Source organism: Euleptes europaea, chromosome 14 (genome assembly GCF_029931775.1).
Source record: "Euleptes europaea isolate rEulEur1 chromosome 14, rEulEur1.hap1, whole genome shotgun sequence".
NCBI lineage: Eukaryota > Metazoa > Chordata > Lepidosauria > Squamata > Sphaerodactylidae > Euleptes > Euleptes europaea.
This window is the reverse complement of record NC_079325.1, coordinates 43,216,100-43,228,220: the sequence shown is the minus strand read 5'-3', so window position 1 is coordinate 43,228,220 and position 12,121 is coordinate 43,216,100. Positions and strand designations below refer to the sequence as shown.

Genomic DNA, 12,121 nt, shown 5'->3' with positions numbered 1-12,121 from the left:
GATGTTTAATCCCTAGCAATTTGCATTCTGGTTAATAGGTGCAAATAAACCTTGCTGTGGATGCTTGCACTCCCCTTCTAGATTTCCTAGAAGGGAAGCTAAAAGGGCTGTTTCTGGTGTGCCTTGAAATAATGTTCTGTACATATCTGGAAAGTGGAAGCATGAGGCTGAATTTAGAAGAGACAGGGAGCATGCATCCTGCAATGAAACACATGTAAAGACATAAAAATAGACTTGCTGGATCAGGCCAAGGCTGCATTGGGATATCACAATAAACCACAGTTTATAAACCATTGCTTGGTTTATAGCATAACATAAAAATGCGGTCCAACCAACTGGGGTTTGTTGCATGGTGCAAAACTGATGGGTTAGATTCAAACTAAATTTTCCACTAACAGAATGTGAGGTGTAGTTTCTGCCAATTCCTCTTTCCTGCTGCAGACCCCTGGATTTGTCTCTCATGCCATTCCTGACGATCCCCTTTTCCCCAGATCAACTGGCTACGCTGGGAGGAGGGTAGCAGAAAAGTTTAGTTTTGCTGACAGAAGTGCCTTCCATTAGCGGAACATTTAGTCTGGATCCAACTCAATATTTCACACTAGGTTTGCAGCTAGTCTGTTAGCCACAGTATATACTAACTGCAGTTTGTGAACTGAGGTATCCCCGTTTGTGGAGCACCACAACGCCTCGCCTGGCTAAAGAAAATATAGGGAAGACAGAGAGCTGTCAACGAGGCAAGATGTAGACAAATGCAGTTTGTTACTTGCACTGGATAGATTAAGAAAAGTTTGGTCCTTGTGGTACCCTCTATTACCCATACGGTTACAGTTAGCACACAGACTTTTTCTGTGGCAGGTCCAGGCCTTTGGAGTGGCTTGCCAGAGAGGGGACAGATGGCCTTTTACTAGCAGCATTCAGGGATGCACGTAAGATGTTTTTAATGTATGCATCCATCTGAATGCAGCCCCAAATACATCCAGCATCCTGTTTCCAACAGCGGCAAATCAGATGCCCCTGGAAAGCCCACAAGCAGAGCTTGAAGGCAACAGCCCTTCCCCACTGTGTGCTCCCTAGCAACTGGTACTCAGGAGTATGCTGCCTCCGTGCGTGGAGGTCCAATATATTAAAGCCCCCCATAGGTAGCCAAGGCAGCTACATTAAGTTCTTCAAGGGCCATTTCCCCACAACAATCCAAAAATTTGGCTGGATATGAATACAGGGGTACGAATTGACTCAATAAGGGCTAGTACTACAGGGTTATAAAAGTTAAAAAGGCCCACTGGAGTTTTTAGAGGGGAGGTGGGAAACAAGCTTCTCCTCTGAGCAATTAATGTTACTGTGAGAGGGAAGCTCTGGAGGCTGGGCCAGAAGCAGGGACAAGGTGGAGGGGCAATGGCTCAGCGGTAGAGCATCTGCTTGGCATGCAGAAGTCCCGAATTCAATCCCCGGCATTTCCAGTTAAAGGGACTAGGCAAGTAGGAGATGTGAAAGACCTCCACCTGAGACCCTGGAGAGCTGCTGCTGGACTGAGTAGACAATACTGACTCTGATGGACCAAGGATCTGATTAAGTATAAGGCAGCTTCGTGTGTACATGTGCTCAAGTTGACAGCCCAACCAGAAGTGGATCAGGAGAGAGTAGAAGTGACTCAGGATGGGGAAGAGGGAGTAATGGTTAAGAGCAGCGGACTCTAATCTGGAGAACCGGGTTTGTTTTCCCCACTCCTCCACATGAAGCCTGCTGGGTGACCTCAAGCCAGTCACAGTTCTCTTAGAACTCTCGCAGCCCCACCTGCCTCACAAGGTGCCTGTTGTGGGGAGAGGAAGGGATTGTGAATGTAAGCCACTTTGAGACTCCTTAAGGTAGAGAATGGGGTATAAAAACCAACTCTTCTCCCTCAGAGAGCAGGACAGGGGAAACGGTGGAAGCATCCCCTCAATGGAATGTCCCCTCTAGCCTAAGATAAGATCTGCTGAGCATCTGAGGCCTTATCACACCCTTCCCCCTTTGTGAAGGAAACACCAGCAGACTCTGAAAACAGTAAAGACGCCTGAGGTTAAAGAAAAGGTACCTGGCTTCCAGCTGGACTGAAGGAAGGCCGATGATGAAGTAAGCGCCCTTTTTCCCATGGGGGAAAAGCTTGGGTACCCAGCAGGCCTCAGTCCAAGTGTGGAAGTGTACCCTTTGGGGTTCCTAAAGTAAGTGGGGCCTTCATCCTCTGAGAATTACTTCACCAAAAGCAGGGCCCCCCTTTATTTGAAACATCTGATTTTGGCCAATGTTAGCCACATTCTCATTTCCCTCTACCCCATAAAAAATTTTATTCTGCACCATCAATTCCTGCCTACCTGTTCACTGTTCATTTGCATGGACAAAAACTAAAAAAATTCCCCCAGCAGCAATTCCAATCACCTTTCTGGCTTTGCTGGCACCTGCAGCCCCTTCCTTAGCAGTTTGGTTGTCCTCTGCAGGAAAGGCAGAGGGATGCTCCGTCCCGCGTTCGTCTTCCTCCTCTAGCTCGTCTGAATCTTCCTCTTCGGAATCCACCTCTAAGCTTTCCCCGTTCACATGAGGACTTGCATCACCCTTTTCACCCTAAATGTGCCCAGACAGACAAATCGCAAGGCAACCACATCAACACAACTGAACTATTTGTCACACACTTCTTGAGACAGGAATCAATCACCAATGAGAACCTACCATAGTCAAGATGTGCAAAAACATCCATATTTTTAATCTTTATCATGTTTTCCAGAGAGCACCACTTTGCATGTTTTGCAACAGAAAAGAAGAATGGTGAAAATATTTTATTTACAAATGGAAGGAAAGAATAGCCCTCCCCTGCATGGTATTGCACAGGAGCATCCTGGGAAGAAGAAAATTGATTTTATTTCTGTTTTGTAGTGCTGCTTAACGTGTTTTATAGCATATTTTGTACTCGACCCAAGGTCTGGATGGAGGGCACAGAATGCAGCCACCCTGCTGAAATTATGCAGGACTAAATCTGGACCTGAAAGGGAACTGTATGGACTTTGCCTTGAGTTTCTTGATGGAAAAAGGGATATAAAAGTTAAAAAAAATGACAGGACAAAAAAATTATATGCCCTATACGCTGCCTTGAATATCAGCTATGAACAAAACGAGTCAGATTTAAACAATGAACATATATTTGTATGTGACTGCAATATACACTGCCGTCATTGTCTCATACTCTACATTGTTTTGTATAAAAATCTTTTTAGTACACATTCTGAATAAGGAACTCCTGGTCTTAAAAAGCATTTCGCTTATTCCCAAACAACACAGGAGGCTTGTTTGTCACCAGCTCAGGGGGGTGGGAACAGGGAAAAAGATTTTTTCTCTAAAAACGTCCAATTCCCCCCACCACCCCAGGCCTTCATGTCTCAAGTTGCCATTGATATACCAGACTGCTGTGCTATGGAACCATTCAACCATCCTGGAATGCAGGGTTTTTGGGAGCTGCCAGGTTGCTACAATAACATAAGGGCTAGCCTTCAGAGGGGACGAGGGCAAGTGTACAAGCATGTTAAGAGTGTTTATGCGAAAACGACTGAATGAGCTTAAGGAAAAGCCAGACAATTCACAATTTTACACACATGTACACAAGTTAAAGGGACTCTTCTTTAACCATCAGACTGAAGGGAAAGGGTCTCCAAGGAATGAAGCGGAACTCCCTTTCTGAGGAGACCAGGGCCCTGCGGGATCTTAAATCTTTCCTCAGGGCCTGCAAAACAGAGTTATTCCACCAGGCCTACGGTCGATGACAGCCATGGCTTTCCATCTACGCTGGCCTCCCTATCTCCCCCACACCTTCGGTTCATATTGACTGTCAATCCAATGTGTGGGGATGCTAGCTGTTCGCAGGCCTTGCAGCAGCCCTATGCTCCAAAAGGAGCGCCGCTCGTTAATTTTATTTTATGGATGATTTTATGGGTCTGGAAATTACTGATTCTATTGATTGATTTTTAAGTGATGTGATTTTATTGTATTTATAGTATGAAATTTCTTGTTGTGAGATGCCCTGCGCTTGGCCTTGGCCAAGGGAGGGTGGGGCATAAAACAAACAAATAAACAAATAAATAAGTATGTATGTAAGTAAGTAAGTGGTCCAAGGCCACACTAATTGAAGGCACAGCAGCTTGAAGGCTGGTCATGAAGAAGAAGAGTTGGTTTTTATACGCCGACTTTCGCTACCACTTAAGGAGGAATAAAACCGGCCTACAATCTCCATCCCTTCCCCTCCCCACAACAGACACCTTGTGAGGTAGGTGAGGCTGAGAGAGCTCTACGAGAGCTGTGACTAGCCCAAGGTCACCCAGCTGGCTTCATGTGGAGGAGTGGGGAATCAAACCCGGTTCACCAGATTAGCGTCCGCCGCTCATGTGGAGGAGTGGGGAAATCAAACTCGGTTCTCCAGATCAGAGTCCACCTCTCCAAACCACCGCTCTTCACCACTACACCACGCTGGTTTTCGTGGATGCACCAAAGAGCTTTCCACTCTCCACAGACTTCAGTGGGGAAGAAGAAGCAGGGCCCCAAAGGAGTCATCCCATTCTGTGCCACAAGACACACTTCTTGAAAAGCAGGAACTGTGCTTTGGAAGCGATTGTCACATCGCAGGGAGACATTTCTCGTCTCTGCGTGGGTACTCAGGGCCGCGTTACATCAGAGCCTTCCTCCACCTGCCAAGCCCATCTTCGGCCCTCACCTTGCCACCTGCCGAAGCATGGGTTATGCTCTTAAACATCTCAATCACAGTCCGCTGTTTTAAAACTTTGGTCTTTTTCTTGGGAACCAGGCTGTAAGTTCCCATTCTTCGTTTTTTCTTCCGAGACACTGAAGCAGCTGGATGGGAGGACAGAGAGAAGAACATCAGGGCAAGGGGGACTGCCTGCTCTGCAGAAATAGGTTCTGGAGTGGAACCGGATGCGTCCAACAGTTAAGGAATAAATTACCCAGCAACGCTACCAAAAACTAAACGCTGGATCTCACTCTCATTCCTTTAGGAGACTGCTTTAGTCAGAAAAGGCGATCAAAGAGCTAACAAGGGAGCAGAGTCAGGGATTGCTGCCCTGAGCAAAGGAAAGACCAGTTCGGCTCTCTGCAGCTACGGTTCTCTTTTCTAGACTCTCTCCGGCCTGCAGATGCGGCTGAGATCGTAGCTCAGTGCCCGACGCTAGTCTTCAGAGAACATGTACCAAAGGTACGGGAATTACGGGATATTCGAGAGAGGTAAAATCCAGCTGGGGAGTCTCCATTAATGCTCTTTGATTTCAGAATGTTTCTGAACCGACGTTGCAGAGTGCATCTGACAGCAGTCTTGTTTCCCCTGCCGCAGAAGGCAGTAAGAAAAGGAGAAACAGCCTACAATAGGCTGCGAGGTTTTAACAGTCACGTTTATTTACTTTGACTCACTGCAAAGTTTCTTTTCTACCTTGGTTTCCTGGGAACACCTTGTCATTTTCTAAACTCAATTCAGACATCATAAATAGGAGATGGGAAAGGAGAGGTACAACGAGAAGTCTTAACCGGGATTAAACTGTGGTTAAGAATCTCATTTATTGGAAAAGAAGCTAACACCCGTGGTCGATCATCACAACAAATCAGTTAGCTGAACACTTCCATTTTCCATCTCAGCAAGCCATGTGGAAGGGGGGGGGGCAAGCCCAGCAATTACATAGGTTTGTGCTTCTCATGAACAAACCCTGGTTTGTTCACAACATCTGAACTGAGCCTAAGAGATCTCTGGAGAACCGTTTCAGGACATCACAGGGGAACGACAGTTCAATAGCCACACACTGTACATGCTGCAATGAAATACCAGCAAACCGAGCAGGTTGAGCTCATTTTATATTCACCTCTGTAATAACAGCAAGAAAGCAGCCTGTGAACGTGCCTCATAGGTTGATACACTTGTGCCTTAAACTGGCAGCTAAAATCCCAACAACCCAGTCCTATGTGTGCTGACTCAGAGGTAAGTCCCACTAAATTTAATGAGGTTACTTTCAAGGAAAGACACAACTAGATGTTAAAGGGGAGGCAGGTCCCAGATAACATCTAATGAAGGAAACACACATTGTCTTAACATTTTAAAATGCATTTTTATTCTACTCTTTGCACAAGGAACTCAAGTGCATGCTTCTTCCCGTCTTCCATTTCATCCTCCGAACAAACCTACAAGGTAGGTCAGGTTGAGACGGAGAAAGCGATTGACCGGAGATCAGCAAAGAGATCTGAATCTCCACTCTACCCTCAACACCATACTGGCTCTCAAGTGGCATTGAGAAATTCTGGGTTTTCCTGCCCCCTACAAGCAGCAATCAAACAAAGGGGCTAGGATGAGGAGAAAGCAGAATGCACTGAAGGTATTGTGTAACACCATTCTTTCGACAACATTAGGGAGAAGTGTAAGGGAGATGTGGTTTAGCAGCAGACCTATATCCCCCTGACGGGCCCAAGCTTGCATAGCAATGCAGCTTGCATTATCAGGATCTTATATATGGAGATTTTGCCAAGTCCGCTACCACTGGGCCTTGGCTTAAATGAGGAAGCACATACCAGTGTGATAATTTTGTTTAAACTGGACTTTCTACCAATACTTGTGCAATGTTAATATGGCCAAAGATCCACAGCTGGGACAGATCATGATGGGTAGCCGTGTTAGTCTATCTGTAGCAGCAGAAAAGAGCATGAGTCCACTAGCACCGTAAAGACTTAACAAAATTTCTGGTAGGTTATGAGCTTTTGTGAGTTCAACTATCTGAAGAAGTGAGCTGTGACTCACGAAAGTTCATACTGTACCAGAAATGGTGTTAGTCTTTAAGGTGCTACTGGACTCTTGCTCTTTTCTACAGCTGCAACAGAGATACTCACTTTGCACAAAGAGCATCACATGTGCAGAGGACCAGTTTGAATGAGATGCTGGGGGCGTGTGACACAAGACAGATGACTCCTTCTTGACCACCAGCATCACACTGAAACTGGGGCCAGGTTTATAAACAAAAGGGGGGGATGGCAGGTTTCGACTGCCCTTCTGCCCCACTGGAACCAATCACGGGGCCCGCCCACACCAACGTTTTACCTGTCTGTGATTTTGAGGCAGCCACATAGCTCTGGTTCTGAGGTAGAGATGAATGAAGGCCAAGGACAGAGGGCAAAGGTGGGGACTTCCCAAATTCCAAAACATGTTTGTTACCATCTTCCTTAGGTACTTTTGCTTCTTTGGGGTCTTTACTTGCATTCTGGGAAACAGAAATTAAAGGACCCTTTATATTTTTGAGCAAAGCTGCCACTGAAGGACAACACACATGCGCACGCAAGCAAGCATAAGACATTTAAGGCCTTCCCAAAGCGCACAATCCTTACATTCTCCTTGCCACTCCCAATTCTCAGTCTCTTCTCTCTCTCTCTCCTCTCTTCCATGAATTAAGGCAGAAGTGCTCAATCCAAGCCAAGTATTCTGGTCCGGTGGGCTAACCAGCCCACCTCACAACTCTTCCAGCCACCTTGTGTCCTTTAGCAGGGCCAGTGTCAACAGCCTGGCCGAAAGCTGATTCTGACAGGGCACTGCAGTGATTGTCTCCAATGTCACAGGGATCTTTGGGGTAAGAGTTCCCACTTCGTAATGGGAGCAGCACCCAGAAGGAGTCAAGTGCAACTCTGTCACTTCCCGTAGCCTTGCTGGTGCCAAGGGGGCTCGTGACAGGCTTCTTCCACCTCCAGGACAGCGTGCATGAATGTGCCCCCACACACACAACATGGGATAGCGTGCTGAGCCAGCTTGGTGTAATGGTTAGGACCAGTGGACTCTAATCTGGAGAACCGGGTTGGTTTCCCCACACCTACCCATGAAGCCAGCTGGGTGACTTTGGGCTAGTCACAGTTCTCTCAGCCCCACCAACCTCACAAAATGTCTGTTGTGGGGAGAGGAAGGGAAGGAGATTGTAAACCGGTTTGATTCTCCTTGAAAAAGGTAGAGAAAGTTGGCATATAAAAACCAACTCTTTTTCTTCTTCTTACTGCATTGCAGGGGGTGGGGGGGAGGAAGAATCACTGGAGGGCATCCTAACCAGGGACCTCTCCAAACTCTGCACTGCTGTGTCCAATGTCTGTGTATCGCTCCCTGCCTTTCATTTTTATAACTGAAGGTTCAACTTGAAAGTTCCAGGGTATGAAGCAAAGAGATCAGAGCAGCTGTAAATAATGAAACAGCTCTAGGAAAGAGTTTCACCCGCAGAGCTGAGAAATCCAAAATGGCTGGCTTGATGACACACGCATGATGAAGGAACCAAAAAAAAAACAAAAAACCCATCTCCCAGGAAAACAGAAGACATATTTTCCAACCAATGGCCAAACTGATTCATGTCAGGAACTAGTCTCAAAAATACTCCTTTCCCACGGGACAAGAGGAGCCCAAACCACATTCAGTGAGCCCTCAACTATCAACTGAATTTCAGGCCACGGCTCCCCTTTCCCATCCAGATCTCACCACCGATCAGCATTCTTCTTACAAATGCCAAGCTGGCTAGCAAGTGGGAAGACACAGAAGGCCAATATGGTACCTACTGCATATTCATTTCGTTTACTTTTAACTGTGCAATCTAAACAGCGGCACAGAATTATTTAATAAATCATAAGAACCAGTCTTATTGTTTGGTCCTTGGGGAGGGATTGTGGCTCGGTGGTAGAACACATGCTTAACATGCAGAAGGTCGCGGGTTCAATCTTTGGTGTCTCCAGTTAAAGGCAGCAGGTGTGCTCTGCCTGAAACTCTGGAGAGCCACTGCCAGTCAAAGTAGATACTACTGAGCTAGATGGACCCAGTAATCTAACTCAGAATAAATTGGTGTTATATTTTTACATATACTGAAACAAGCAAGACTAATGGTGCTGATAGTTCAAATCACAATAATTAATTTGTAAAGCGCTACGCAGCGTTATAAAGGCAGTGAAAGTAGACAATACGAAAACTAGTTGGACCAATAGTCTGATTTAGTATAAGGTAGCTTCATATGCTTATCTGCAAAGAACCCTGGTATCTCTGTTTGCTCATGTGAAGAAAAGCTGCAAGATACAAGGGGGGGAGGCATTTATCCACCTGGCTCTCATGGACTCATGGGGGGTGATTTCAAAACCATTTGTTCCACTAGAGAACCTCCATTGCTGAGATTCCCCCATCCCATCTTCTACATTTTGTATATATGTTGAAATCATTGGATCCTCCTTGTCGTTTTAGCAGCTGTTTAGCTCGCATTTTTGTACTCACTGTTTTAATTTGTGTACCACTATTTATTTCTTAGGTTGTTGTGATTAGATTTTTGAAGCTTACTGCTGTATTAGTTCCTCCTTTGCTTTGTAGTTAGATATTGCCATTAGATTTTTTTAGACAGTTGGGTGTAATCAGCTCATTCTTTGCGGTATTTATCAGCACATAGCCTTCCTTTCTTTCTTTGCTCCTATGACCCATGGGTCCTGAGCAGTTATTTTTTAGAGGAAAATATGATGGAGAGATATTTGGCCACAGCCAATGTTATATTTGGATCTCTATCCATCAGCAAAAAGGGGACTATTTTGTCTCTTGTTATGGGGGCAGGAATTCTCGACAATATGGGGGCAATCCATTTATCTCAGTGGTGTTTAAAGAGGGGGCATTCCATCATCTTATGAGATAATGTGTCAATTTTCTTTGAATTGCATGGGCAAAGTTTGTGAGAATATGGCAGATTTCGATATGTTCCGTTTAACACTGCTGAGGGTGCAGCATTTAAACGGGCGAGCATAAAGGCTCTTTGCAAGGAAGGGACTGTCAGGTTGTAAAAGTATAGTGGAGTTAGCAAAGGGGAAGAATGCTCTCCGGGCACGCATAGCATATAGTCCCCTTTATTTAGATTACACATTTACTTGCCCTAAACAACTTCCCAGTTAACCATTTGTATTCCCTTTTTTGGTTTAATAAATAATAATATTTTTTTTAAAAAAGAAAAGCTGCAAAATACTTAACAAAAATGAGGATTCCCATTATTTTTAAAAAGGCTCTAATCAGTCCAAAACAATAGAGGAGATTGCTTGGGTCTAGCCCTCCCACCCTAAAAAAAATAAAGAAGATGGAAGTTCTCGGGTATTTCCATGCCTGCCAGTAACAAAAATCCACACAAGATTACTGAAAAGAGTACACAAAGGGGAAAAGGGGAAACAGAGCTCAGAAAAAGCAGTGTATCAGGGTTACCGCATTATGTATTCCCATCGATGTATTAAGAGTTTGAAACTGTTATAAAAAATACTGTTTGCACTTTGTTTGGCCCCTTTAGCTGTGAAGACGTCTTCCAACCACTTTTTAGCCGTGGCATCCAAAAACCCTTTCAAATTAGGCTCAGCATTGGCATGGCAAAGAGCACACAACCATCCAGTGCCACATTTGTTACACACCTGGTTCTCTGAGGGTGGGGCCGGGTGGGGGAATCACTCACCCTGTTCCAAAAACAAGTCACGTAACACACTTTCATATTAGGAGCAACCAAAAGGTCAAAATAGCAAGCTTCTACGTTCCCCCAAACTTTTCCCCATGCTACTCATTCATGAAGAAAGAAAGAAAGAAAGAAAGAAAGAAAGAAAGAAAGAAAGAAAGAAAGAAAGAAAGAAAGAAAGAAAGAAAGAAAGAAAGAAAGAAAGAAAGAAAGAAAGAAAGAAAGAAAGAAAGAAAGAAAGGAGCGTAGGGGTGGAGACACACAGAAGAGAAAATTGGGGGAATCAGCAGGCAGGTTTTCAGGGGTTCCCTTTTCCAAGCGATTTTGTGATTAAGGATCAGGGAGTCTGGACAATGTTTGGCATTTTTTGTTGATTGTAAAAAGCATGTTCTCACCAGAGATAAATGGATCACAGTATATATTCAGAGGTGGGGACCTGCCCTAAAGCAAGAGATAATTGCAAAGCTATTGGCTGATACTGATCCAAATGTAACCCTTGCCGTGGCAAAAATTTTATCGATGGTTTTTAATGATACTTCCTTTTAACTGTACTCCTCAGATGTTGTATTTCTGTATGTTTGGTTATTTCTGAATTACTGACTTTGTTTTGCTCGTGACCTGTTGGTCCGCGAGCATAAAGAACAGAATAGAGGAATAAAAGAAGAGAAATGCATTACTAGAAGAGGTCCTAAGCAACAGGTGAGAAAGACACTACTGATGTTTTTGGGAATTTTTCTACGATCTTTGCCCCTCGCTCAATGAGAATGTAATAGCAAATTGCAGGACAAGAGTCATCGGTTCATAGTGTGGCTGCTCTGTGCGTTTCTGACACTGGAGCCAGACAGGACAGGGTGTTACAGATATGTAAGCTTTTCAATATGGGAGCCTCTTTCCCCATCTGCAAAGCGATTAATTTGTGCTTTCTTTCTTCTTTTTTTTTAATAATAAAAAATAGCACCGACACTCACCAGCCTGAGTGTTAAACCCTAACAATGAGAGTGGCCAAAATGTCTACCCGGAGAAGCAGAAACCACATCCTTCCTCCAGAAGACATGGAAAAACAGTGGAATTCCCAGCAGGGCACTATCCTTAAAAGCCTTCCGTAGAACTTAATAGTTAAGACTCTGACAAGGAAATGGTAATACATCTGAGCCTTTCACACACACACCCATTCCCTTGCAGCTGCAGAAAGACAACGAAATATAGCTCAAGAATCGCTCTGCAAGATCAGCTCAAATAATAATAATAACAGGATACATTTCGGTGTTCGATGCACTTCACAGACATTATCTTCATGTAATCTTTGTAACAGACCTGATGTTAGATCAGCATTACCAGTATTAGGCCTCAATGCACAAACACTAATGGCTGTCCAAATGGAAGTCAGGACACGTTATGTGTTCCAGAAATACCGTCTAGATCCACTCCACTCCCCCAACTATCATACTCTGCAAAAGGCTCTCAAAAAGATTGCTATGTCCTGAATTATTTTCCTCAACCCGTCTTATAATATGTTAACGTTTCATCATGAGCTTTGCCGGCTTCAGTGTGCAAAATGGAAGGCTGTGCACTACATTGCTCTTTAGCATCCAGCACATGTACCGCAATGTGCGCTCAGGTCAAGGTTCTTCCAGACC

General features: G+C 44.7%; 1 protein-coding gene across 4 annotated transcripts in view; it reads right to left on the bottom strand.

Annotated features, from left to right (window-relative positions):
• The window catches only part of EHMT1 (euchromatic histone lysine methyltransferase 1), a 154,818-nt gene that overhangs the window by 60,903 nt on the left and 81,794 nt on the right, over positions 1-12,121 (bottom strand). For all 4 annotated transcript variants that reach the window (XM_056860364.1, XM_056860366.1, XM_056860365.1 and 1 more), the window contains 3 exons: positions 7,103-7,262; positions 4,730-4,866; positions 2,413-2,595 (listed from right to left, as the gene is read on the bottom strand). In XM_056860364.1, the coding sequence (XP_056716342.1) occupies positions 2,413-2,595; positions 4,730-4,866; positions 7,103-7,262 (480 nt within the window). The remainder of the gene's footprint in view (positions 1-2,412; positions 2,596-4,729; positions 4,867-7,102; positions 7,263-12,121) is intronic.